Source organism: Corvus hawaiiensis, chromosome 24, assembly GCF_020740725.1.
Source record: "Corvus hawaiiensis isolate bCorHaw1 chromosome 24, bCorHaw1.pri.cur, whole genome shotgun sequence".
Taxonomy (NCBI): domain Eukaryota; kingdom Metazoa; phylum Chordata; class Aves; order Passeriformes; family Corvidae; genus Corvus; species Corvus hawaiiensis.
In genome coordinates, this window is record NC_063236.1 from 9,864,976 (window position 1) to 9,890,953 (window position 25,978).

Consider the following 25,978-nt stretch of genomic DNA (forward strand, 5'->3'; position numbering starts at 1 on the left):
CCCCCTTGTCCTGTCGCTCCACGCGCTTGTGAACAGTCTTTCCTGTTGTCACTGGGGGGTCACCGGCAACGCTGCGACCTGTTGCCATCCCACCGCCGGCTTCAGGGGAGCGGAGACGCGCTCGCTGGCAGGGCCGGGGGTCACTCGTACCCCCGGGGCACCATCCCCCCCCGGCGCCCCTCGGGCAGCGGCGGGGCCGGTCCGGCGGGCGCAGGCTCAGCCCCGGGGCCGCCCCGCCCCGTCCCTCCCCCGGCGGCCGGGGCGCTGACATCAGAGCCGGGCCGGCGGGAGGAGAAGGAGGAGGAGCCGCCGCCGCACCGGAGCCATCGCTCTTGTCGGGGCCGGGGCGCACCGGCGGGGGGCGGCGGCGGCGGCGCTGCTGCTTCACCCCCCGCACCCCCGGCCCATCCCGCGCGGCCCGCGGGGCTCCGCCGCCCTCCCGCCCGCCCGGAGCCCGCCCGGAGCCCTCCCCGAGCCCGCCCGGAGCCCGCCCGGTGCCCGCCATGCTCTCCGGGGCGCCGCCGCCGCCCGCCGGCTTCCCCAGCCCGCCGCCGCCGCAGCCGCCGCCGCCGCCGCCGCCCGCCGCTCCCCCGCACGGGCCGCCGCCGTTCCCGGGGAAGGGCGGCCTGCAGATCCGGAAGAATGCCATCACGGACGACTACAAGGTCACCACGCAAGTGCTGGGGCTCGGCATCAACGGGAAAGTTTTGGAGATCTTCAGTAAGAAGAGCGGCGAGAAGTTCGCGCTCAAGGTGCGCGGGGACCCCCGCGCCGGGGACCGGGGGGGACGCGGGGACCGCGCGGGCGCTCGGCCGGAGGCGGCCGGGAGGGGCCGGGGAGCGGCAGCGGCGCTGCTGACAGTGATGGAAGGTGTCTGCTGCGGGGGGAAGGGGGTCCCGGCGGGGCCAGCGGCGGCAGCGGGGCCGGCCGGACAATGAGCTGCCGCCCGCCCCTCCGGCCGCGCTTTAATCTCGTCTTTTCCCCCCCCCCCCATCAAGAGCAGCGAGACGCGGCTTTCCCGCTTTGTAGTGGGAAACGAAGCGAAATGACATGTTGGTAGCCCGAGGGGGGGGGGTGAGGGGGGGGGGGTCAGGAGTGGAGAAGAGACCGTGGCCTGGCTGGGATCCCCCTGGGGGATGCACATCTCGGAATGCCGGGGTCTGCATCCCCGAGTGTGGGGGCCACATCGCGGAACGTGGGGTTCCCTCCGTGGGCTGCTCGTGGTGTGTGGTGTAAGCACCGGCAGCTGCTCACTGTCCCCGTTCGATGTCCCCTCCCGGCTGTAACACCGAGCGACTGTCTTCCCCCGCTTCCCACAGGGAATATTTCAGCGTTACGATGTTACCCCTTGTCCCTAACTTGCTTCTCTTTGACAGGCGTAGATAAACAGTGGCTACAAGGTGTATTTGACCTCGCACTAGGTGATAAAATCCTTCTCCTTGTTTCCAAACGAGGTTTTCGAGCAAAGAGGGGAGCGTGTCTCCCTGCCAGCGAGGCTTGGGGAAGTTTGAATGGATTCCTGGCACGCCGGGTGACGCGGGAGCAAGGCTGTCTGCTTGGTGGGAGCGCCGTGTTCTCCAGCATCCGTGCAATTTGCGCCCACACATGAGCTGTTCCAGTCCTTGGCGTTACCTCGAGAACTGGGGAGGCTAAAAACACCCCACCTAAACCCGTAACCCCCCACCTAAACCTGTAACTCCCACCCAAACCCATAACCCCACTTCCTTTGTGTTTAGAGTTGCCCCTCTGTTGGTGTCTGGGGTTCCTAACCTGAGTGAGGGAACAAACAAGGGGCTTTGGGGGCACAAGCTGTGCTGCAGAGGTGGTGGGCTGGGCAAGGTACTGAATGTCTGTGGTTAGGGAAGGGGGGTCAGTTAGGTGAGAAAAGTTTGATTTTTCCTTCAGAAACACCAAAGACGTTGCTCGTGAGTACATCACCCGCGTTGTACTCCAGGGCGACATTGTATTGTCATCTCTTTGGGTTGAAAATTAGCGAAATCCTCTTCTGTTTTGACAGACGGGCTCCTCCTCGCCTCTGAAGTTGAGTCATGTATTTAAAGCACAGATCCCAGCACTTCCCTTTCGCAGCCCTGAAAGGGGAAGGATGGAGGAGGAGAGCGAGGCCGGAGGTTCCTGTGCCCGCCGTGGCTGGGGCACGGGACTGGTGCTGTCACCCTGCCCGTGCCAGAGCGAGGGGTCAGGGTTTGCTGTCACGTGTCCCACAGGTTCCTTGGCTTGTTGGAAAGCCTCCTGGAGTGCAGGACTCCGAGCTGGGATGTAAGAGGGTGACACAGAGCGTCTGTGTGGCTCTTGCGGGGTGAGGTATATCTGACACTGAATCTCTTTTAGGAAGAGAGATTGTCTTGCCTGTCCCCTGTCCTGGCCTCTTCTGGCATCCCTGACAGGGAGGGACGAGTTCAGCTGAGTGGTTGGACGTGTCCCTGGCTTCTCAAAGAGCAGCACAGCTGCTACTGTAAGTGATTCCCTCCAGCACCTTCAAAACTGCTACGCTGGGAGTTTGGGCTCTGGGATGAGCCCGTGGGTACCCGTCCTGCCCTCGTGAGTGTGAGCTACAGGCTTGGCTTATTCCATTGGGGTATTTGGACCGAGCTGCCGAGCCCAAACTTGGTGTGGGTGACTGCCCTAGACATGATGTGTGCTGACTTCATTCCCTCCTCGGGTACGCAGCCGGGCTGACGTCTCTGCTAGAGACCTGTGGAGAGGTATTTGGGTCCAAATTACTCATGGGCTTCATCAGAGTGGAAAGATGACCTAAAGCAGGATCCACAGAAGTGATTGCATCGAGTTGTCATGTTTCAGATGATGCTTAAAAGAATCCTGATGGCCCATTGCCAGGAGCCACAGCTGAAATCTGTCTGCTGCCTGCTTTGGTTGTGCAGTGAACCTTTCCATTTGGAGTGTCATTCTTTAGGGTTGCTCTTCCAAAATCTTGTATAACAATGCAATCCTTCACTGGAGGGTGAGACGCAGTTGTGTCTCTCCCTGATGGGAATGGTGTCTTCTGGTCAGGTTGTGCTTCCTCTTGGGAAGTCGTGAGCAACTTTTGTGTTGCTAAAGCTCTTTCTCCCAAATCAAGAGATGGATTTAGGTAAGGGTTTTGCTGAGAGTCACTTTGCTGAAGAGAACTTTTCAGTGCTCCAGGAGAGTTTCAGCTTGGAGACAGTGTTCTAGCAGCAGTGAAAACATTAAGGCCAATTTTCTTCTCCTTCCAGAGCAATAGTCCATGGCAGAGACACATCATTAAATGAGATGATGCTGTGTGCGAAGCGATGGATGGTAGTTCTGCTTGCTGTGTAGTACCTGGGTGAAAACAAGAGATTCCTCTGCTTTTCTTATAGATTCTTCTTCATCTTTCTGTACTGTAATTTTACTGTAATTTTTGGTACCTGAAGCGTGGCATCCCTGAATTATCTGGTGTGAAGCAGCCACGGATGGTTCCAGTCACCCGTGACCTGACCCTGTTTGAAGCATGATGATCTGCTGCAGGGTGGGAACAGAAAGCCCAGGGAGAGGTGATGAATGGAGCTGAACTGCCTGGTTCCTTACCCCTTTCTTCCTTGTACCTTGGTGTGATTTATTATTAGGCAAAATTAGGCTTGTAATTTCTGTGGAGGCTGCTGTATGTAGGTCACTGCTGGCCTGACTTGGCAGGGTTTCCTGTGGTCAGGCTGCAGTGGTGGGGCTGGGAGCGAGGGCTCTTTGCCTACTGCAAATTCCACTTTTAAGACTAATCTTTGGGCTGGCTGCCTTAATTCCACGAGGAAATGGCAGCTAAGCCAGGCTGGAGAGTGGGGACTGGTAATGGCAGGTGATGAGTTTTTCTCTGTCGTACACATCGCTCGACGGAGCTCTTTGTGGAGCAGGTTTGCTTTAAAACAAATGAACAAACCTCGCTGCTGACTTTGGCTTCAAAGCAGGAGATCCTCACCTGGCTCGGTGAGTTTTGGAAGGGCTGGAGGAGCTCAGGGCCGTGGAGGTTGCTCGTGGATTTGCCCCTGTTTCTGGAGCATCCTTGGTGCTTTGGGGCGTGGTTGCGAAACACTCTTGGTCTCACTCTTGGTCTCATCAGATAATCTGTGAGTGATGGTTCCCCTGATGGAGAAGGAGGAAGGAGGATGGTGCTTATGGTTCAGTGTTCTGGGAAGTGTCTATCGTGGAATTAGGGCAGGCAGCTCGGAGCTGAGAACGGAGCAGCTCTGTGGACGACCGAGTTCGGGTGGCCAAAGCACCCTGCGTCCCACAGCTTCGTTTGAGATCAAATGCTGTGTCCCTCCAAAAATCCATCTGGAAAAATATCCCTGGAGTGAGGGAGTAGATGGAGATCCTGGGCTCATGCTCATGGGAAGCAGCTTGCTCTGTCTGGTGTTCTTCTGCCCCTCTCTCAGTGGAGAGATGTTTTTTTTATTAGCTCTGCCATGTATTTCATGTAATCAGAAATGTCTTCGCTGTGGCCTTCTGTGCAAGCTGTGGTTGAAAAGCCGTGGAAACTGCAGTGACATCACCGGGACTTTTCCAAAGCGATGGTTTATTATCTCATTGACCAAAGGAGTCTACTGACTTGGGGTTTGAGTTTGTTTAAACAATTTAGGATTTGCCATAGTCTCTTTTAAACACTTCACATGTTCTGAGCAGTCAGAACTATGACTGTGATGGACTGATAAGACCCGGGAGCAGGGGTTTTCTCTTTGGTACGTGCTCAGGAAGTGGCGGGGCTCTTCCTCTCAATAATAACCCAATGCCATCAGCCATAGGTCTTGCAAAAGACGTTTCCCACGTTTTCCAAGGTGGGGAACTGAGATGCAGTGATTTACTGAACGTCAGAGGCGGCGCCGGGCTGAGGAGCTGCGCTGCCTGTGCCTCGCAGGATGAAAACGCAGCCCCTGGATGTGTGATTTAATAATAGCCAAATACCACCAGGTAAAGTGATGATTTTGTCATTCGTACTGAGCCGTGCTGGCCTTTGGCAAGATTTGTGCCTTCTGTGCCATCACTTCACACACACGTTGGGAAAGCCTCGTTGCAGGACAGTGCTGGTTCAGGGGGCTGTGGAGGTGATGGCTCTGCCTCGGCAGGGAGGGATGCCGAGCAGAGGCTGGGCTTTGCCAGACACGTGCTCTGAAACAACCAAAACAGTTTATAAGTAATAGCTGAAGCCGTGCAGCCTGAGCCAGGTCTCCTGGCATGTTTTGATCACGATGGGTGGGCACAAGTGATGAAAACTCCCGGAAGGTTCCTGCTGAGGAAGCCCGAAGGATCAAGTTGGTGACTTCTCTCTTCCCAGAAAGCTCTGGCCGTGCTCTGGTATCTGATGAGATGGATGAGCTCTTGCTGGGTTTCAGGGCGGTGCAGGTACGTGGGAGGCATCTGGAGGAGTGGCCGGGTTGGAAGTGGCCGTTGGGCTGATCCTGTGGCACAGGAGCAGCATCACTCTGGGTTTATGATCTGCCATCTCCTGAGCCCTCCTGGTGGCCTCCTGTGCCCCACACCAGGGTGGTCCGAGGGCTTTGCTCTTTTCTAACCCATCCTTTTGCTGTGGTTTTGCTGTCTGCTGAGAAACTTGAGAGGGAAGAGCCCTCCTTCCTTAAGAAACCCTTTCCTCCTGCTCGGAGCACAAGCGGCCTCCCGACCTGCAGACGGCCCTCGCTGCAGAAGTCAGGCTCCTCTCCAAGCACAACTGGCCCCGCGCGTCTGGCCTCAAGTTGCAGCATTCAGGCAGCATGACCTCACCTCCTGGTTTCCAAGAATAACGTGCTGCCTCCCCTGCGCCACGCCGGGGCTGGCTGTGGGGCCAGGGCGGCTGCCACAGCCCAGCTCCAGGGCTCTGGCTTGTGCCAGGTGCCCCCAGGTAGCCCTGTGCCCACCCCAGGCTGCTCAGCTCCTCTGCCCTTTGTGGGCTGCAGAGGTGAGGCAGCAGCTGGGAGAGGGTCTTCAGGACCTGGCTGATCTTGCAGGCCTATTTTGGAGGAGGGAGAGTTGGAAGCAGAACCAGGGCGATCCCTCCACCAGCTCCAGAGGCTGGCATGGGAACTCAGCTTGGCCTGACCACTCCCCAAAAAACCAGTTTGCAGCCCGGGCAGTCACTCTGAGTCAGCATCGTGGTCATATCTGGGGGGACAGTGTTGGATTTTAACAGCCCCTGAGAGCTGTATCCCACTGGAAGTGGGTCCCGTCTTCATTGCTGCAAGATGAGAAACCAACCTGGTCTGGTGGAAGGTGTCTGTGCCCACGGCAGGGGGGTTGGAACGAGGTGACCCTCAAGGTCCCTTCCAACCAAACCACTCGGTGATTCTCTTGCTCTCTGAAAACATCTCCTTTCAGCTCTGGCTGGCACGAGGGCTGTGAGCGTGACCGGTGCCTGCAGGTTCCTTTTGGGGAGGACTCTCAGCTCTGGGGCTGGTTCCCCACAGGAGATGGATGGATGGGGAGCAGCGCGGGGGTTGGAGCAGAGCATGCAAGAGCAGGTCTGAATGCAGAGAGCTGTAGCAGCCTTTTAAACTGTTGTTCCTTTGTACCCCGTGGCTGACTCATTTCAAAGATTTCAGCCTTTTAAGATTTTACCAATTTGAGGTGGGGATTACAGCGGCTGGCAGGTTTAATGGTTGCATTAACTCGCTGCTCCTTTGTGGCCTGGGGTGGGGACTAACGGCCCTGAGTGCTGGTGGACCTGAGATGACCTGAAACAAAAAGTTCTGCTGGAGATGCTGTGAGCCACAAAAATATCACTTAGAAAGTGTCACTGGGAGGGGGACGCAGGATCTACTCTGAGCACTCTGGGAGCTCTCCTGTGGCTCCATTGTCCCTCTGGTGCTGCCGAGGAGGATGGTGGCATCTTCTTGTGGATAAGGGCACTGCTGTGCCAAAGTGCCCTGTCCCAGTGGGGAGGGCAGGTGAGTGCTCTGGCTCAGGAGGTCTGCAGCTGGCACAGCCTTTGCCGTCATATGTAATGAGATTATTCAGGCCGTTGGCGTCAGGGCCGCACGTGGTTCTGTGCCTGGCTGCCCTGCAAGCTGTAGCCTAAACCAGAGATAAAGTCCAAAATATAAACCCAGATCTGAATGTTCCTGGGGCGCCCAGCCAGGCTGGGACTTTGCTGCTCTGCTCTTGGTGTCCTTATCCGGTTTGGCCTATAGATTTGGGATCGGGGAGGGATGGATTAATTTCCTTTGTCACCATAATTGAGTTTGCTGCCTCGTGTTGTGCTCTTGGCTGCAGGTGGGTGCCCCACTTGAACTCAACCTCTCCAGGTCTTCTGGCCCCAGAAGATGGGGGTCAGGCAGGTTTGGGGTCACTGCTGTGTGCCTCACACTCTGGATCAGGCTAAACCTGTGTAACAGCAGGCTGGGACTCTGCGCTGTCCCTTTCCCAAGGGCTGCAGCACCTCCTGGCTTGGGAGCATCTTCTGTTGAGCACTCGGGATCGGAACAGCCACTCTTGCTCTCCTCCTGCGTCCTCTGGCCCTGGTGCGTGGCACCGAGCTGGGGCAGCCTCTCCAAAGGCTCCTTGCATGTCCTGCCAAGTGTGTGTTTTCAGGGAAATGTGGCTGGAACACAAGCCGGGGCTGCTGTGGAAATTTGGCAGCGCGTCTCCGTCAGGCTGCAATTCCAGTAGCGGCAGCTCATCCCGTAGGTGCGGGCGGGAGCCGGCTCCAAGGGGTGTTGCTTGGAAATGGGGCTGGAATCCTGGGTATCTCGGCCGGGCTGGGGGAAAAGCAGATGCAATCAGGTCCAAACAAACCCGAAAGTATGCATGTTATCCTCGGCTTAGTCTAACAAAAGCAGTAAATAAAATAAAGAGCAGGGGAGGTGTCTGGAGCAGGGATGTGTTTTGAATTCCAGCGGCAGTGAGCCTTATGGCAGCTCCCAGCTCAGTGCTAGGAACAACTTAAACTTGTTCTATTCCCACTTGTTTAGTGGACGGGCAGGGGCCACCGTGGGTGTCACTGAGCTGTCACCGTGGTGTGCTGGCTCCCACAGCCCTGCGGCTCCCCGAGCCAGGCTGCAGGAGCCGTTGTCACCTGTCCCAGCCTCCTCCGGCCAGCCCGGTCCCCTCGGGGCTCTGCTGTGACTCTCTTCCTCTCGGGCCATTTCACAACCTGGCTGCCCGTTGTTCTGGGCAGATTTGCTGAGAGAAAGAGCCCCGGGCAGGCGGCTCTTGCGCAAGCGGCTCTGCTGGTGCTGGGAAGGGCGGGCTTACCAGAAAGTTTAAACTCAGGTTATCTCCTGGAAGTCATCAGAGCTGTGAATTTGGCATTTTCGGCCGGGTACCTCCCGTGCCTCCGGCAGAGCAGCGCTGGCACAGGAACAGGGCTGTTTTGGGGAGCCTGGAGGTGTTGCAGCCCTTGCTGGATGCCTGCTCAGGCTCCTGGAGAGAGAACATCTTCCCCCTTGCTGGCCCAGGAGCTTGGAGGAGGCTTGGGAAGCCCTTTACTTTTGTCCTCAGTGTCTCCCACAAGGAATGACCCTGCTCCTGGTGTGAGGGGCTGTGCAGCTCTGTTGGAGCAGGACACTGACATCTCCCTGTCCATCCCTCCCACCCTGCTTGTTCCACGTCGGAGTTCAGACTCCCAGTGTCTCTTGATGTAAGGAAGAGTTGCTGTAGAGAACAACTCTGCCAGGACATGAGATGCTCTGTGGACAGTGGGATTCAGCAGGGAAGTGCTCCATGTCCTCTGGGATTTTTGGAAGTGTCTTGGTGGTCCCATTCCCCAGTTCCTTGCTGCTGGAGGAGACAGCCAGCTCTGCGTGTCAGTGCTGGGCTGATGAAGCCTGGGTGAGGAAGATACTGAGGGGATTCTGAACGGGTTAAAATGTGGTCATTGGGTGCTGCTGAGCTGCAGCTCTGGCGGGTGCTGGGTGGGAGCCAGAGCTGCTTCCCGGGAGCTTCAGAGCGGGTCTGAGGCTTCTCCCTCCGCCACAGCCTAGGGGAGCTCGTGGAAGATGGTGTTTGTCTGCCTCAGTGCAGTGCTTTGGGGTGATATTCCCTTTTCTGGGCCTTGCCTGGAGGAGCTGCAGGGCAGGGAGGGATCTGGCCCTGTGGGTCCAGTTAATGAGAGCAAGGAGAGGGTTTAGGCAGCTCTGTGTGTCCCGTTAGCTCAGTTTTGCCAGGCTCTGGCAGTAAGGGCAGCGTGTTCTTAGCAGGTCAAGCACCTCTGGCCTTAACCAAAGCATTCCTTTCATGTTTCCTTCTCCTCAAAGATTGCCCTGAAGCAACCATGCAAATATCACTGAAGGAGGGTTGGCCTGGGACATGGTGCTGATGCTTCAAGGGTTTTAGTGACTTAACTCCTGCCCAGCACTGGACATCTGGATCTCGTAGCCACCTCGAATCCAATCCCCCCAGCAGCCCTGGACCCTTCCCTGTGTGAGAGACCGGGGTAGCGCAGTGTGGCTGCTGTTCACAGGGGCTGCTCAAGGCTTCATTTCTCCCTCTCACTCAGGAGAGGAGGCTCTGCTCACTGGAGGCTCCATGGGGCTGCAGGGGCCGTGCCAGCCCCGCTGCTCCCCGCAGTGCCCCAGGCTCTGCTGCCGGGGTTGCGTGGGGAGACGCGGGGGCTGCCCGAGCCCTGGGGTGGGCGGCCGAGCCACACAAAGGCTGCCCTGTCTGCTCTTTGGCTTCCCCCAGCTCTAAGCTCTTCTCGTGAATAAGTGGGATTGAAAAAGCTTAAATTCATACAAAGCAGGGCCCAGGAGCCCCTGGCCGACCCGGAGGGAGCAGCTGCCCCCTGCTCACCCCGTGCCCTGGGGCTGCCCCCGCACCCCGGGGTCCCGGATAACGCTGCCCCGGGATGAGGGTGTGTGTAAGGCTGGCTGAGGGGAGAGGTTTCTTTTTAAAAGCTGGGTATGGGAATGCCCAAGAAGACCAGGCTGTTTGCCAAGCAAGCAGCAGTAGCTGCAGGAGGAGATTTTTCTGTTGGTTTGTTTAAATATCCGTGCGTTTATCCTTTTATCCCCTCTCCGTTTTAATCTAGTGGGCAAAATGAGTCCACAAACCACTTACTGCCTGTGGTATTTGGTAGGAAATCAAGCAGCCTGCTGGTAAACACTGTCAAGCAGTGGGGTACTGAGCATCCATGGGAGGATCAGTGGCTCTTTCCCGTGCCTTTTCCACACGGTTTTTGCTGTGTATTGGAATGATGCAAGAGCACAAAACCTCTGCTGTCAAGCCAGGCTGGATCAGGTTTGATGGAGCTCTGAGCAACCTGGTCTAGTGGAAGGTGTCCCTGCCCATGGCAGGGAGTTGGAATGAGATGATCTTTAAGGGTTCCTTTTAACCCAAGCCACTCCATGATTCAACAACTCCTTGCTCTGTGTTGAGCCCAGCTTTGGTAATGCCAACAGGGGGGAGATTTCCCATCTGGTGTTTTTGGCAGTTTGTGCTCCCCAGGCACTTCATGGTGAGTTTTGCACACTTGTTGGCAGAGCTGTTTTGAGGTGATGGTGCTGACTGGGACGCTGGTGCTCCGGGCTCTGTCCCAGCTTCACCAAACCTCCCCAGCGCCAGGGCAGCGCGGCTGCTGCCAACAGGTGCCGTGGAGGCTCCTGGGGCTGCCAAAAGCCTGCAGGGAGCTAAGAATAGCCACCGTGTCCTGAGAGCTTTAATGTGGTGCCAGCAGGATGCAGAGAAGGGCTTTTTTTAAAATAGAAACACAACTGTGTATTCCTGCTGGCTGAAGGAGTCTCGGGATGGCTGCTGGAGGAGAAGTGCCCTGCTCGGCTCCTGAGGTGGCAGGAGGCTCTCAGGTTTTCACTGCATTGCTTCAGAGCCCAGGATTTCCCCTAAAATACTGGTTGCTGTGGGTAAGGTGGAAATGCATGACCTTAGGTAGTGCTGGGTCTCGAGTCTGGGGTGTTGCTTGGCTCTTCACCCACGGGGGTTTCCACCAGCTCTTCTGCAGGTCCTGTTGGGTGCTGGGGTTGTACAACCTCTGTGTGATGGGAGAAGGAGGGGGAGAGTGGCCTGTGAGGCAAGGAGAGCCTGGGAGGCTGCAGTGAGAGCTTTGGGGGTGTTTGGGGAGATGGCGAAGGGGACATGTGCCCCCAACCAGCTCTGGATCACTCAGTGGGGTGCAATCCCCTCGTGTCCCTCTGCCACTTCATTGCCATCCCCTCTCCTGGCACACATTGCTGCCTCTCTCCCTGCCCCAGGCATCCCAGGGTGGGTTCGTGCGTGGGAGCTGGTGGTGACAGAGGTTCGTGTCTGCTGTGCCATGTGAGGGGAGCAGGAGGAGGAGCAGGAGGAGGAGGAAGAGGAGGGCTGTTGGTGGCCGTGGGGTCCCTTCCTTGCTGAGCACCTGCGCAGACAAAGCCCTGTTATGAAACCCCTGAGCTGCTCCCGGCCTGGCCTTTGCCTGCTCCAAACAAACCCGCAGCGGCCACCCAGCACGGGAGCTGTGTGTGCCACACCGGGAAGAGCCACAGTCCTGCTCCCAACACGCTGGCAGCCTCCAGGCTGCTGTGGGCATCGTGCCTGGTGCGGGTTCTCTGTGATTCCAGCCCCTTGGCACTGCTCGGGGGCTGCCAAGGTGGGTGGTGGTGCCAGCAGCCGGGGGGATGCTCCGCTCTGGATCCCTACGGAGCTGGGCTGCACAGCCCGGGCTTATCTCAGCAAGGTGTTTGCTGTGCCCTGGTGTTGACAAAGCCCGTGACAGGGGTGAAACTGTGTTAAATAAACAGCTGAGGAAGGACAGAATGATGCAAAACGGTGCTGGCGTCACCGAGCTTCGGGGGTGCGTAAATGAAACCCTCTCCAGGCTTGGCACTGGTGGAGGAAACACATCCCGAGGCCGTCCTGCTCCCAGTGCCAGGGACGAGTGGTGCTTCAGGAGGGGTTGGCCTTGATGCAGCTTTGTGTTTCAGTTTGGTTTTTTTCCCTTCTTTAAGTACATATGTATGTATTTATTTATGCTGCTCTGTGTTGAAAGGCCGCAGGCAGGATCCCTGTGCTGGGGGGGTGGGTGGCAGCCTCTCCTCTGTCCCGTGGGGGGCCCTGCCCATGGGCTGAGCCCTGAGAAATTTCGTTTTTGGGCAGAGCTCGAGGCCGGGAGCTGCCGGGAAGCTGTGGGTGTTGTGGGGCTTCTTCTGGCAGGGCTTCATGGCTGCTCCGCTTGCAGGCGTGGGTCTGGGCCTCTCCCCAAAAATCACTTCCAGCTGAAACATTAAGGGAACGGGTGGACACGTCCAAAAATAAAAGCAGTTCTGGGATGTAGCTGTGGGGAATCCAGAGCTGTCCCTGGGGTCTGAGGTAGCGGTGGGGTCAGGCAGGGCTGTCTCCAGGGTCGGGGTGAGGCTGGTGGAGCAAGGGATGCTCCGAGTGCTGTGTGGTCTCTCTGACACTGAGGAGAAGCCCCTGGCTGTGGGGTGCAGGGCTGGAGGAGGCAGCACCGTGCAGTGCTGGTGATAAGGGGTTTTTTCAAGCTCTGCCTGTGGGAGGGAAGCACAAAGGACATAGGTCAGCCCTGAGTTAATGGTTTACATCAGTGTTTACTTCGAGATTAATCACACCTGCAAATATCAACCACTTCCTCCCATAAAAGCACATGTGTGCTTTTCCATTCTCGGCGTTGTCAGCTCCGATAGCAAATCTGGCAAGGAGAGGGGTTGGGAGGAGGAGCTGACCCCGGCCCTCAGCGCTGCAAAGAGGTGGAAAGTGAAGGTGGTGTGTGTGGAGCAGACCCTGCTGACTGTGGCTGAGAAGATCTCCACCCTTCCAGTGGCTCCTTATTTTCCTTTCACTTTGTGTTGCGTGGATAAAAGGCCCCGGCAGAGGCAGCAGAGGCATGTGGGATCAGGGGTCTGGTTTGCAGAGAGCATCTGAGCATCCCCGCCCAGAATGGCTCCGCTCAGGGCTGGGCTGTGGCTTCCTCTGGCCCCAGGACAGTCGGTCCCTGTCCTGCTGAAACCCAGTGCTGTGGTGGCTCCTGGTGGGCAGTGACATCGGGGATGTCTTTAGAAATGGATGGGATGGGATGGGATGGGATGGGATGGGATGGGATGGGATGGGATGGGTTGGAGCATTTTGGCCGTTGTGACCCCTTTGTCCCTGTGGGATCCATGGGGAGGTCCTGGCAGGGTGCTGCCTCCATCACTCTGGCCAGATGTGCTCCCTGGGACCTGTGGCACAGCAGGACGTGGGACCCTGTGACCGTGGCTCGTGCCTGGGCTGCTCCTGGCTCCTCACCCGGTGCCTCCTGGAGAGATGAGCCTCGGGTGAGTCAGCAAAACCCAGCGATGCTGCTGAGGGCTGGAAGGAAGAGGAGGATCCCAAAACAAAAACGTGGGACTGAATAGGCCCCTAATTTTGTTTTTCTCAGATAAATGAAGCCAAAACTCTTTATTTCTCTTCTTTAAACACCAGCCCCAGCCTGTTGCTGAGTGTGAGTCAGCGGGGATGCTTCGTGCTGCTGCCTTGTTGCCATTTACCTGCTCTGACTTCTTCCTGTGAGTTTCGCAGCCCCTTCCCGCCCACCTCCATCTCCTCCCTCCACCCTCATCCCCAATGCCTCCACCACGCTGCTACCCTCCCCTCAGCATCCAGGGTGCTACTCCTGGGTACCCACTTGGGCGCCTCATTTCCAGGATGCGCCAAGAACATTTTTGCTGGTGGGAAATGGGCTGTGCAGTGTGGGGTTGGCCGGGGGGCAGCGCCCCGCTCGCGCGGGGGGCACGGGCCCCTGGCAGGTGGCTCTTATTTAAGCCCAGGCCTCTCTTCTGCTCCTCGCCTTTGTGTGCCTCGAGAGGCTTTTGTTGCCGCCTGAAAAGGCTGAATGGCTGCTGCATCTGTCGCAGGGGGAGAGCGGGCGAGGAAATGCTCAGCAGATGCCCCGGGCACAGGGGGCTGCGGGGCGGGGGGTCCCGAGCATCCCCCACCGGGCACGGACCCCCGTGGGAGCCGCGGGCAGGGCAGCTGAGAGCTCAGGGGACCCGGGGTTGTGCAACGGTGGCGGGCAAGCGAGGCCTCTTGTGAAAGCACCGTGTAAGAGCTGCCTCTTCCCTCGCCCCATCGCCATCCTCCGCCCCGTTGCAACATCGCCCGCAGGAGCAGGGACGGGCGCGCTGCGACATCTGCCCCCGCCACGACATCTGCCTCCTCCGCGCGCCGGCTGCTCCTGGCAGGGTTTTTAGCTTTCCCCTCGCTCACGCTGCCTCTTCATGCCTGGCTGGCTGCTCGTCTCGGGCCGTGCAGTGGGGAAGCTCTCCCTGAGCTCGCCATGGTGGCTCCAGGTCTTCCTCGGAGCGCTGCGATCATTCAGGCTGGGAGAATGTGGCCGAGCAGCTCGAGCGTGTGTGTGTCAGCTCGCGTTTGCTCGGCCTCGCTTGCCTCTCCTGTGTTGCTCCTCTGTTCGTAGCTCTTTCTAATCTAAATAATTCTCCCTTGCTGGGATCCTTTCTCCAACCTTTCCATTTTCCCTGAGGCGAGAGAACGTGGAGGATGGAGCTGGCCACGCTCGTGTTGGTCAAAGCCTCAGCATCCACCCGGCTCTGGTGGCACTGGCCCCCGTCCCTCTGGAAGGTGGGTAGCTGATGCCTGGTGCTGTCCTGCCGTGCAAACCGCCTTGGATGAAGCCACCTCCATCAGGGAGCAGAGCCACCCCTCCAAACAGTCATCCTGGGATGGCAGGACGGGGCACGCTGCGGGCAGGATGCTGCCGGACCCACGTGCGGCTCCTCCTCCTCCTCCTCCGGACGCGTCACCTCTGCTCTCTGGCTTTCCCCGGGCAAAACAAATGTGAGGATGAGGCTTCCGCCTGTTGTGTTGGGGCTTCAATCTGTGGCTCTTTGGGCGTGGGCAGAGCCGAAATGAAGCCCAGCTTGGGAAAGTCCCGTCACCAGGGCAGCCAGGCAGGTTGTGGTGGGTGTAAGCAGCGGGGACGGGGTTAATGTAAAGGTTTATGTAAGAGCCACGATGATGTGGGGGAGGTTTCCTGAGCTGCACCTTTAATTGTTATGGCCTTGTGGTTCAACCATGAATTTCCCTCTGTTTGGTAACACAGTTCCTCTTAGGGGCTCTGGGACTTGTGATTTTATTTCTCTTTCGTAGTTCATGAACACCAAAAGCGGAACCAGCTTTGCTGCTTCCATGTCCTTCTGCTGCCCTCTCCCTCCCAGCCGTGTCTGGCAGGGACTGGGACAGCTTTGGGTTCATTACCTGTGGCTCCCCAAATTTTCTGGCCTCCTCCTCATTTGGGGCTCCCCAAATATTCTGGCATTACAGGCTCGGTTCAATCCAGGCAGAGGTGGGAACAGCCTGTGCGAAGCTTCCAGCACCGGCCCTACAAATGTGTAAAGCAGCTGGCGCCAATTGGCAGTGAGTTTGCAGGGGAAGATTAGAAGAGGAAAATCCTTTGAAGAGAAACCCTTTTGCTTTATTAGGAAAAAATGCTCCTTGCCCTGTGCTAGCCGGGTCAGGGGAATCCAAAGCCTGTGTGTGTGATCCAGGCAGGGGCAAGCTCTGCTTTGCTTCCCTGCTGATAATTTGGGGGATGACAGCCTGCCTCTCTTCGCTGTAGGTTTATTCTTACTGCAACTCAAGAAGAGTTTATTTTAACCCCTGTGGTGCAGACAGGTCCCGAGGGGAGCTCCTGGGGGTGGTTTGGGGCCTGGGTACACTCCTGCAGGCCCTGGTGGAGGGGTGGGTGCTGCATGGCCTGTGCTGTTCCGCTGGGCACTGAGGAGAATCGGGTGGGATCAGAATACACACGGAAATAAAACCACCCTGCCTGCAAGAGCAGCTGGAGCGCCCGGGGTGAGCGTGGGGCAGCCCTGGAAAATGGACAGCTCAACACCCCAGTGTGTGCCTGATCCTCTCTTTCCATGGAAATTGCCCGTGGGAGGTGAGTTTTTCCTGGGCAAGCTCTTGCACAGGGATATCCTGCCCATCTGAGTGTTCCTGGCTGGCCTAGGGGCAGCAGCGTTTGGGGCTGTGGTGGCACCCACAGCGAGGAGGGACGGTGGGACAGTGTCCTCAGCCACCTCCTGCCGTGCCAGGGGAGGAGGGAGCTTCCTGTCGTGACTCATGGAACATCATCCCAGGAGGAGGCGGCGAGACTGAAGAGACTGAATCAGTGGTGCCTGAGGACACATTCGGAGAGGGAACGTGAGCGTGGGCAGCTCCAGCCCCCTGCTCTGCTCCAGAGCTTTCCTTCCTTCCTTCCTCGTGCCCATCCACCTTTGCTGTGCTTGTCCTGAGGTGATGGGTGGGAAATTCAGCTCCATGTGATGCCGAGCTCTTCCTTGGAGCTGAAGCTCTTTTTTGATGCCTGCAGGCCCAGGCTGGAGCCTGGACTTGGGTTTGGGTTTGCTTAGACGGTGCTGTCCTGCAGAAACCCTGATGAGCTGTTTTGTTTTCAAGAGCTGCTTCCAGGGTTTGTCTTTCCAAGGTGGGGAAAAGCCCAGAGCTGCTGCAGGAGCTCCTGAGGAGCCTTTGCTGCTCTCAGGGTCCTGGACACGTTGGGCTGGGCTGGGCTGGGCTGGGCTCTGGGCTGGGCTGGGCTGTGCCATCCGCTGATGGGAGCAGTGCAGGAGCCCTCGGCTGGAGGGCTCTAATGAAGCTAATGAGGGTGTTTAGCTGGGCACGGAATGGAGGGCTCTAATGAAGCTAATGAGGGTGTTTAGCTGGGCACGGAATGGAGGGCTCTAATGAAGCTAATGAGGGTGTTTAGCTGGGCACGGAACTAATTTCTCTCGTGGCATATAAAGGCTCCTGGGGGAGCTGGGCTGAGCCAAGGCACAGGATGGCAGCAAACACCATCTGCCCAAATCCTGGAGGTGTCAAGCTGCTGAGAGGGGAGCTGGAATGCAGCTGAAAGCTGAATTTCCTCCCTAATTGCCAGGGGGGTGGAGTGGCTCTTTCCCTGGTTTCCCTCCTTTCCTGCAGGGAGGTGCCCTAGTGGGAAGCGGAGATGGGATGGGGCAGAGCTCTGGGCTGGCACAGCTGTCCTGCCCTGTGACGTTGAAGGGACACAGGGATGCTCTGTGACGACGAGCTGATGTTTGGAGATGTGCAGTGGCTGCAAATCTGAGCACCTAAAGCACCCAACAGCTGTAATGGGGAAGGGATGCAGCTCCTCCATGTCTGAACCCTGTCCGGATTTGCTCCGAGGTGGTGGCAGAGCTTCCTCTGCAGCGCTGCCCTTGTGCCCTGTCCCGGGGACACTTGTGTAACTCAGGGATCCGGTTACTGCCCGGCTCAGCTGCCCGAACCCTCCTCTCCAGCAGGAGCAGGCAGGCAGTGCAGCATTTTGCGTCTGAAATAATGAAGGCTTTGATCTCCAAGGAGCCCTCCTTTGGAAGGGAAACAGGAGACAAGAGCTGGAAAAGCTGAACTCAGAGCAGCTGTCGGGAGTTCCAGGAGCTTGTCCTGGCTGCTCCCATTGAAGGGTTAACCCTGGTTGTGTTCTGGATTACTGGGTTGCAAAATCAGCTGGGGTGGGATGGGGGCAGTTACGAGGTGATTTTCCCATCCCAGCCTCCTCGTTGGGAGCCAAGAAGCATAAATCTCGCTACGGTCACAGGCTGCCCTGGGCACCGGAGCTGCATCAGGGCTGTGGGCAGTGTTGCCAACCCCCAAATATGCTGGATGTGGAGTTCCTGTGAGCGGAGCAGTGCCAGGGCATCACCCACCAGAGGTTTCACTGCTGGCTGGGGCTGGGGAATGGGAGGGAAGGTTGGAGCTGTGGGAGCTGCTGGTTCCCACCTAAAGAGGACAAACTGGTGGAAGCGCTGCTCTTGCCCCACCACTGCATCATGCTCGGCACGTTCCCGGCATCCCAGGGCACGGGGAGCCGGTGCCTGTGCTGAGGGCAGGAGGTTTTGGGGTGCAGCAGGTGATGCTGGGCCTGTGGGCTGCCTCTGCCATGGCTTGGCCATGCCCACGTCCCTCCTGCAGCAGCAATGGCCTTCCCCACGCAGCCTCTGCATCTGGCCTTCAACTCCCCCTCATGCTGCTGCCACTGGGAACATTTCCTAAATTAACCAAATCATTCCCTTAACGAGGCTTAATCTAAGCCTCTCCATCACCTCTCCATGCCCAGCCAGCAGGAGAGCAGAGGGAGTAGCTGGATCACAGCTGGGTGTTCCGAGAGCTCCGGGGCTGCTGTTTGCTCCTGGAGGTTGTCTGGGTACAAAAGCAAATATCAGGGCTGTGCTGGTGCAGGTAATGGAGGCTGCTGCCTCCTACTTCATTAGAAATCCAATTAATCTCCTATAAAAGCACTCGGAGTGACCTCTAAAAATGGGATGTATTTTGCTGTACCTCTGCTGTTTGTCTTGTGTAGAATGATGTTAACTAGCTGCTTCCTGCTGGTCCATTTTCCCAGTGCATAATTGCAAATTGTTTTGTTTTTTCTTTTCTCTTCAGCTTCCTGGCTCTCCACGCCAGGCCCTTCTGAGTGGGGCTGCAAATAGCCAGGCTTTTCTCCAGGCCCTTTGCGTGGCTCCTCGGGGGGCTGGTGTTACTCCTGCTTCTGGTTTTGGCTTCTGCAGGATCCAGTTTTTAGGGTAATTAAGCAATAGAGGAGCAAGGAGGGCCTGTCCAACCTCCTGCCCTGTCTTCCTTTTGCCCCGGGGCTGTCGGTGCCTCGGTAAAGGAGTTGTGCAAAGCTTGGCCGCTTTGGTCCTGCTGAGCTTCCGATGGTTTGGTGCCAGCAGCCTCCCTACCCCACATCCAGCACAGGTTCCCACAGGTTTCCTCTGCCTCGGGAAGCAGGAGAGCTGAGGAGGTGGGAGAGGTGTGACCCAACCCCGGGGATGGCGTTTGGGGTGGGTGGCTGAAGGGCACATCCTGTCTGTGCCTTTCCCTGTGGCGAAGGACGAGCGCAGTTCCAGGCAGGGGTGCAGATCACTGTTCCTCTGCCAGGGCAGCACCACCAGCGAGTGTTTAATCTGTCAATGGGAAGCGTGTGGTTTTTGGGGGTTAAACCTTGTTCCTGTGAAATCCCCGCTGCGCTGGGCACCACCCTGGTCCTGCAGAGCATCCCAGGGCTGATGCTTCTCCTCTCCTGGAGTGTGTCTGGGAGAGGTCAGCGGGGTCAGAAACGCTTTTCTGTCTAAATCTTGGTAAAAATGACCAAAGCTGCTGTTTCCTGCAGGGTGGGGGTGTGTTTCCACATCCCCACTGCTGCTCCGATGTGCAGAGCTGCTCCGGAGCAACACCCTCTGAGCCCGGCTCCGAAGGCTGCCCGAGACAGGAAGGAAAATGAACTGCGCTCAAGATAGAAATGTTTGTTGTTCTATATTTAGGAGCACAATAATTAAGGCTGGTTGTTTGTCCTGACAAACATTGTAATTAATAGTCCATGGCAGACAAGCAAATCCTTCCTGCACCTGGAACTGTGAGTTGTCTTTGGGAAGGGCAGGGGGCTTATTGAAGAGCTGCTGTTTAGGGAACATCTGGATGTTTGCTTTGCCTGCTCCCCAGGCACGGGTGCTGCTGGGCTCTGAATCTGTGGTGAGGGAGCTTTTGTGGTCAGGAGGGCTCCATGGAGCAGCAGGCTGATGGATGGGAAATAACGGGGGACAGCAAAGGGGAGAGCGAGGATGCTTGGTGGCACCCAAGGGTGCAGCGGTGGAGGTATCAAGGTGCAGAAATTGGCTCGTAAATGCAGTAGATCTTGCTGGTGGGGCACAGGGAGGTGAGAAGTGGCCGGAATAAGCTTTTACCAGCCTTGGGAGGAAGGACAAAATGCTGAGGGCAATCGTCTTCTCAGTGTTCCCGCTAGATGGGGATGGAGGCATTGTCAGAGCGCTCTCGCCGCGCCCGCGGGGAGCTCCCGGCCCTCGCCCCCGCGTCCTCTCGGGTGGCCACGGTGCCAGCCGGGGGTCATGACCCAGCTCCCCGGGGTGGCTCAGGGCTGATGGGGTCTCTCTTCTCCCACAGATGCTGCAGGACTGCCCCAAAGCCCGCAGGGAAGTGGAGCTGCACTGGCGAGCGTCGCAGTGCGCGCACATCGTCCGCATCATGGACGTCTACGAGAACCTCTACCAGGGCAGGAAGTGCCTGCTCATCGTCATGGAGTGGTGAGTGCCCACCGAGGAGCACCCGGCCCTGCAGGGCGGTGGGGTGGTGCCAAAAGAGGGGTGGGCATCTTCCAGCACCGGGGATGCCAGGGGGATGCAGCCCGTGAGCCGCAGCGATGCCGACCCGGGCAGAGGAGCTGGCGTTGGAGGGACGGGGACACGGCAGGGGCTGCGCCGGCTCTGAGTCATTCTGAAAACGCGCTCGGCTCTGCAAGGCTCAGGGCCTGTGGTTCTCACAGGTGGGTCATAACCAAACTGGCTTTGGCCATCGAAAGCCGGAGTAGGCAGCGGGTTCCTGGCAGCCCAACAGCCTGCGGGGGATGCGTGGGGCGGCAGCCAAGCCGAGCTGGCACCTCTGGTACTGCCCTGGCACCTCCTGCAGCGGCAGCTGAGCGGCTCTGGTTTGGGTAGGTGCTTGGTATTAACCTGGGGACGAGGAGGAGGAATGAAGGGGAAAGTATTGAAACCACATCCCAACCGCAGCTGTGATTTAATGCAGCTTCCTTGCCAAAACCTCTCCTCTGGCAAGCTGGTAGATCGCCTGGGGGGGCAGCGGGTGCAGGAGCACCACGAGCAGCGCTGGGGCAGGCGGCACAGCAGCCCCCAGAGCAGCTCCTGTGGGGGAACAGGCACCTGAGAACCACCCTGGGCAGCCAGGGATGGGAAAGGGCTGTGGGGTGGGGAAAGAAAGAGTGGCTGAGGGGTAGGAGGAGGGTCTCCTGTGACCGAGGGATGCTCTGGGGTAACGCCCGTCACAAGGCAGGGTTTGACTTCCAGCAGGAGCAGGGTGTGTCTCCATCCTCACAGGCTCTGGATCCATCCTGACGGGCTCTGTGCAGCACAGGGCCCCGGGGGCTGCAGGATATTGCTGTTGCAGATGTCGAGTGAATGTCAAGGAGATGCTATCGGGCCTGGGAAAGCCAAACTGTTTCTGCTTGAGTCAGATAAGGCAGGGGCAGGAAGTGCCCTTATCCCCGCTCTCATGGAGAATTCTCCCGGATCTCAGTCCTGATCTCTCTGGGAGCTGCATTTTCCCTGAGGGTACCTGGGGAGGAACCCCACCAATGGTTCCTCACATGGGACCTTGCTGTGCTGCAGTGGGGCCCAGCCTCTGCCTCCCCCAGCCTGGGGAGCCCATTGTGACACTGCTGATGTCTCACTCCTCCCCTGAGCTTTGCTCAGCACTTCTGTGCTGGGTTATGGTGCTGCCGAGGGACTTGGCATGTGAGCAGAAGGAGGCCACGTGTGCTGGGAGTGCTCTCACCAACTTTGAGCCACGTTTGCTGCCTTTACTGTAAATGTGTTTCTGTGGGCTGCTGGGGTGACCACGTCCGCCCGCGCCTCTGCCAGCACAGAGCCGCTGCCCTGCTCGTTTCGGGAAGGAGGAGGCTCTGAAACACCTCAGAAGCAGCAGCCCAAGGACTTGGATAAGGGGATTGTTTCCTGCTGAGCTCGTGCAGCTCCTGGCTGAGCAGCAGAGGGTTTGGGGCAGCTTGTGGCAGTGTGAGATGGACCCGCAGCGTGTAACACTGCACGTTTCTCTTCCAGCTTGGATGGCGGGGAGCTCTTCAGCCGGATTCAGGACAGGGGAGACCAGGCCTTCACAGAGCGGGGTATGGAGCCCACATCCTGCTGGGGTTTCAGTCCAGCCCATCCCCTCAATGCCCTTTTTAATCCCCAGCAGAGTTTTGCACTGAGGAATGAGGGATGTGGGTGCAAGGGCCCTGCTTTTCATGTGCACTTGAGAGCAGGGTTAGGGGCTGTTCCACACCCTGTCCATCCCGCTCAGAAACACCCATCTCCCTCAAAAAATGAAGTCCACTGGCTGTGGTTCTTGTGGATCTCATTGATCTCATTCCCTCTACTCCTGTGGCCAGGAAAAGCAACCACACACCCCAAACTCTGAGCCTGTTGCCCCCTTGACTTCCCATCCTAAGGGGAAGCCTTTCCCAGCTGGATTCCTTGCTGATTGGGTGTCCTAAATGGTGCAAGCCCCTCCTTGGTATTAGGGTCAGGGGCTGGACTCTGCCCCATCCCTTCCCCTGGGGCTTGCTAGGAGTTGCAGGCTCCTTACCCAGAGATGGAGAGTGGCAGAGGCTCCATGGCAAGGGGGACTTCAAGGAGAGAAAACCCCTTCGACCTCAGCCAGGTTCTTTGACTCCTGGTTGGTGGAGTTACCCAGAGAGTGGTGCCCTTTTTTTACTTGGTTGTGAAGGCTTCTGATGGTTTCTTTGCTCCTTCAGAGGCTTCAGAGATCATGAAGAGCATTGGGGAAGCCATCCAGTACCTGCACTCGATCAACATCGCGCACCGGGACGTGAAGGTACCACCCTGGGCCCCCCTCGGCTGTGCCAGGGCCAGGCTGCCCCAGCCCTGCTGCTCACTCCTCCTTCCCTGTGTGTTCCCAGCCGGAAAACCTCCTGTACACCTCCAAGAGGCCCAACGCTGTGCTGAAACTCACCGACTTCGGCTTCGCCAAGGAAACCACCACGCACAACTCCCTGGCCACCCCGTGCTACACGCCCTACTACGTGGGTGAGTGCCTGGGGGTCTGGGCTCGGGGGTTTGCAGGGCTGGGTGGGGTTTGGAGGGTGCCACGTCCATCCCATCACCTCTGCATCCAGCCTGGAGCCTGAGCTGCCGCAGGGAGCTGGGGACAACACTGCACTGCTCCAGGCAGCGCTTCCCAGAGTGCCCGGAGCTGCGGGCGGCTCTTGGTGTCTCCGTGGGACGTCAGAGCCCTCTCACCCAGTGCTGCCGCTTGGATTTAGGATTTTCTTTCTGTCTTCACCAGCCCCAGAGGTGCTGGGCCCAGAGAAGTATGACAAGTCCTGTGACATGTGGTCCCTCGGTGTCATCATGTACATTCTGTAAGTCTGAGGGTTCCTCTCCCTCCTGCCGGGCTCAGCTCCTGGCACTGCCTTGTGCCCTGCAGGTGCTCCTGGGGAGAGTTTTGGGGTGGCACATTGACTCTGTTCCCTCTCCTGGTGCAGGCTGTGCGGGTACCCCCCCTTCTACTCCAACCACGGCCTGGCCATCTCTCCTGGCATGAAGAAGCGAATCCGAATGGGCCAGTACGAGTTCCCCAATCCTGAATGGTCCGAAGTGTCAGAGGAAGGTAAATGTGCTCCCTGCGGTGGCTGTCCCCAGGCTGAGGTCTCCTTTTGAAGGCTGGGGGGAGCCTGGGTGTGTTGGGGTCACCTCTCAGGGCTGCAGCGTCGTCACCTCTGCTGGAGAGGCTTTTGCTGCAGGCTTTGTGCAGGGTCAGGTGTGTGGCACACAGGAGGGGTGTGCAGGGGTTTTGGGGCTGGGGTTGGAGCTCTGGAGAGCCCTCTGGGAGCTGCTGGCTCCTGACCCTGCCCAAACCCTTGCAGTGAAGCAGCTGATCCGCAACCTGCTGAAGACAGACCCGACCCAGCGCATGACGATAACGGAGTTCATGAACCACCCCTGGATCATGGTGAGTGTGGGGATGGAGTGGGATGGGATGGGATGGGATGGGATGGGATGGGATGGGATGGGATGGGATGGGATGGGATGGGATGGGATGGATGCCTGGGGCTCCCAGCTGACACTTCTCCCCTCTCCCGGCAGCAATCCATGCAGGTGCCCCAGACCCCGCTGCACACCAGCCGTGTGCTGAAGGAGGAGAAGGACCTGTGGGAGGATGTGAAGGTAAAGCCTCGCTCTGTCCCTGTCCGCAGCGCTCTGCACCCGGCTGTCACCTGGGCACTGTCCTCTCCTGTCTTACTGCAAACATTCACCGTCCCTGGAAGTGTTAGAAACTGTGCAGATGTGGCACTTGGGGACAGGATTTAGTGGTGGAGTGGCCGTGTTGGGTTAACCATGGAATCAGAGAATGGTTTGGGTTGGAAGGGACCTCAAATGCATGGAGCAGCCACTGTCCCAGGCTGCTCCAAGCCCTGTCCAGCCTGGCCTGGGACACTGCCAGGGATCCAGGGGCAGCCACAGCTGCTCTGGGAATTCCGTCCCAGCCCCTCTCCACCCTCACAGGGCAGAACATGGTTGGGCTCAATCATCTTGGAGGGCTTTTCCAACCTGATCACTTCCACGATTCCAGTTTGGTGTGAGCGTGCTGGCTCTGGGGCAGAGCTGTGCTTGGGAGGGAGCTGGAAAATTTGGCAGTGGGACACTCAGGCTCTGGGGACCCTGGGGGGGCTTTGCTGATGGCTCTGTGCCCGCTGCCCGCAGGAGGAGATGACCAGTGCTCTGGCCACCATGAGAGTGGACTACGAACAAATCAAGATCAAGAAAATCGAGGATTCCTCGAACCCGTTGCTGATGAAGAGGAGGAAGAAAGCCAACCCCCCCGAGCCCGCCGCGCTCCCCCACTGAGGGCCCCCGCGCCCGCCGGCCCTCGAGAAAGCAATAACTATATATATATATTTTTAAAAAAAAAAAAAGACAAAAAGAAACAGACTGTTCTATCGAGCGCATGGAATTCAGACATTTATACCAGACTAGTTATTTTTAGCTACTCACCTGTGTTTCTGACCTTTCTGGAGCAGGTGGTAAGAGCCCCCCTGAGATCCACACCTGCAGCCAGGGATTTTTGTCCTGTAGGTGAACGCCGCCAATAATTGGATTTTTATTTTTCTTTTGTGAAACAGTTTTGATTTATATATATATATTTTTTTTTTCTCCTTCCTTCCAAAGACATGGAAACTCCTGTGGTGACCTTTTTAGGGTATATAACGTATAAATATTTTTTAAAAACTACTGTAGAGCTGAAACCCAGACAGTGTTCCCTGTGTGGATGCTGGCTAGAGACGGGCTCCAGGCTTGGGAGCGGGGCAGGGAAGGAGAGCTGCCCTCCCCCCTGTCCTGCTGGCATGAGGGGGGGTCCCTGTGGCCACCAGAACTGCTGCTGTTAAAGCACAGGAGCCAAAAAGCAGCGCCCCACCCCTCCCTGAGCTGAGCTGGAGCCTGGATCTGCCTGGCAGCGCCGTCCGTCTGTCCGTGCGTGGGGTGTGTGTCGTGTCCCTGAGCCTGGAGCTGCTCGTGGCTCCCCCTCCGTGGCCTGGACCTGTGCCTGGAACACAGCTCTGACCTCAGGGGTGGGCAGGGGGTGGGCAGGAGCTCCTGCAGCCCCAGCCCTGCAGGGATGTGTTACAGGTGTGTCCCCCCTGACCCCATGCCCAGCCCCGGGGAGGTGCTGCCCTGGGGACAAGTGGGTGGCAGGAGAGGGGTGGAGGTGGCACAGCTTGAGCCAGGATGGCAGCGCTGACCCCTCCCTGGCTGGGGCTGGGGGAGCTGCTGCCCCCCCAGTGTGGCTCCTGCTGGGAGCAGGGCGGCTGCTCTGAAGTCTTTAGTCCATGAATTATTATTATTATTATTATTATTTGTCACGATGTTTCACTTCGTTAAATGTGTTTGAATGGGGAAAAACAACTTTTTAAGGCAATGTTTAGTTTTTAGGCAATCTTTTAGACACTGTATGGAATTTTAATTTGTTTTGAAAACCGGTTTTTATCCCTTTTTTTTTTTCCTTTTTTTTTAATTATTTTTGTCTGTTGGCTTATACTAATCTTCCCGGTCTGCTCTTCGGTCCTTTGGATTAAAGACACTTCAAGCGTCACCCAGTCTCTCCTCCTTGCTTGTGTGGCTGTGAAGAGTCCCCCCAGTTCTCCTGCTGCTCTCCCCGTGTCCTAAAATTGCTCTTTTTTCCCCCAGAGAGGCTGAGCTCCGCAGGATGTTCTCCAGGGGCACAACATCCCTTTACCTGGGGACAGCTGCTCGAGCTTTGGTGGCTGCTGCAGAGCGAGTTCCCTCCCCAGCATGTGTCACCCGCCCTGGGCTAGGGCTTTGGGACGGTGTGGGGTGATGGTGTGGGATGGTGTGGGGTGATGGTGTGGGATGGTGTGGGGTGATGGTGTGGGATGGTGTGGGACGGTGTGGAACAGTGTGGGATGGTGTGGGATGGT

The 25,978-nt window shown here is 57.7% G+C and overlaps 1 protein-coding gene across 1 annotated transcript; it reads left to right on the forward strand.

The window, feature by feature from the left end:
* Positions 1–503: 503 nt before the first annotated feature.
* MAPKAPK2 (MAPK activated protein kinase 2) lies at positions 504–25,632 on the forward strand. Its single transcript, XM_048328111.1, has 10 exons — positions 504–752; positions 19,894–20,033; positions 21,582–21,646; positions 22,277–22,356; positions 22,442–22,568; positions 22,828–22,903; positions 23,027–23,151; positions 23,408–23,493; positions 23,628–23,708; positions 24,246–25,632. Exons 1-10 carry the CDS (start codon positions 504–506, stop codon positions 24,387–24,389), a joined length of 1,173 nt encoding a protein of 390 aa, XP_048184068.1. The 3' UTR covers positions 24,390–25,632.
* Positions 25,633–25,978: the final 346 nt, after the last annotated feature.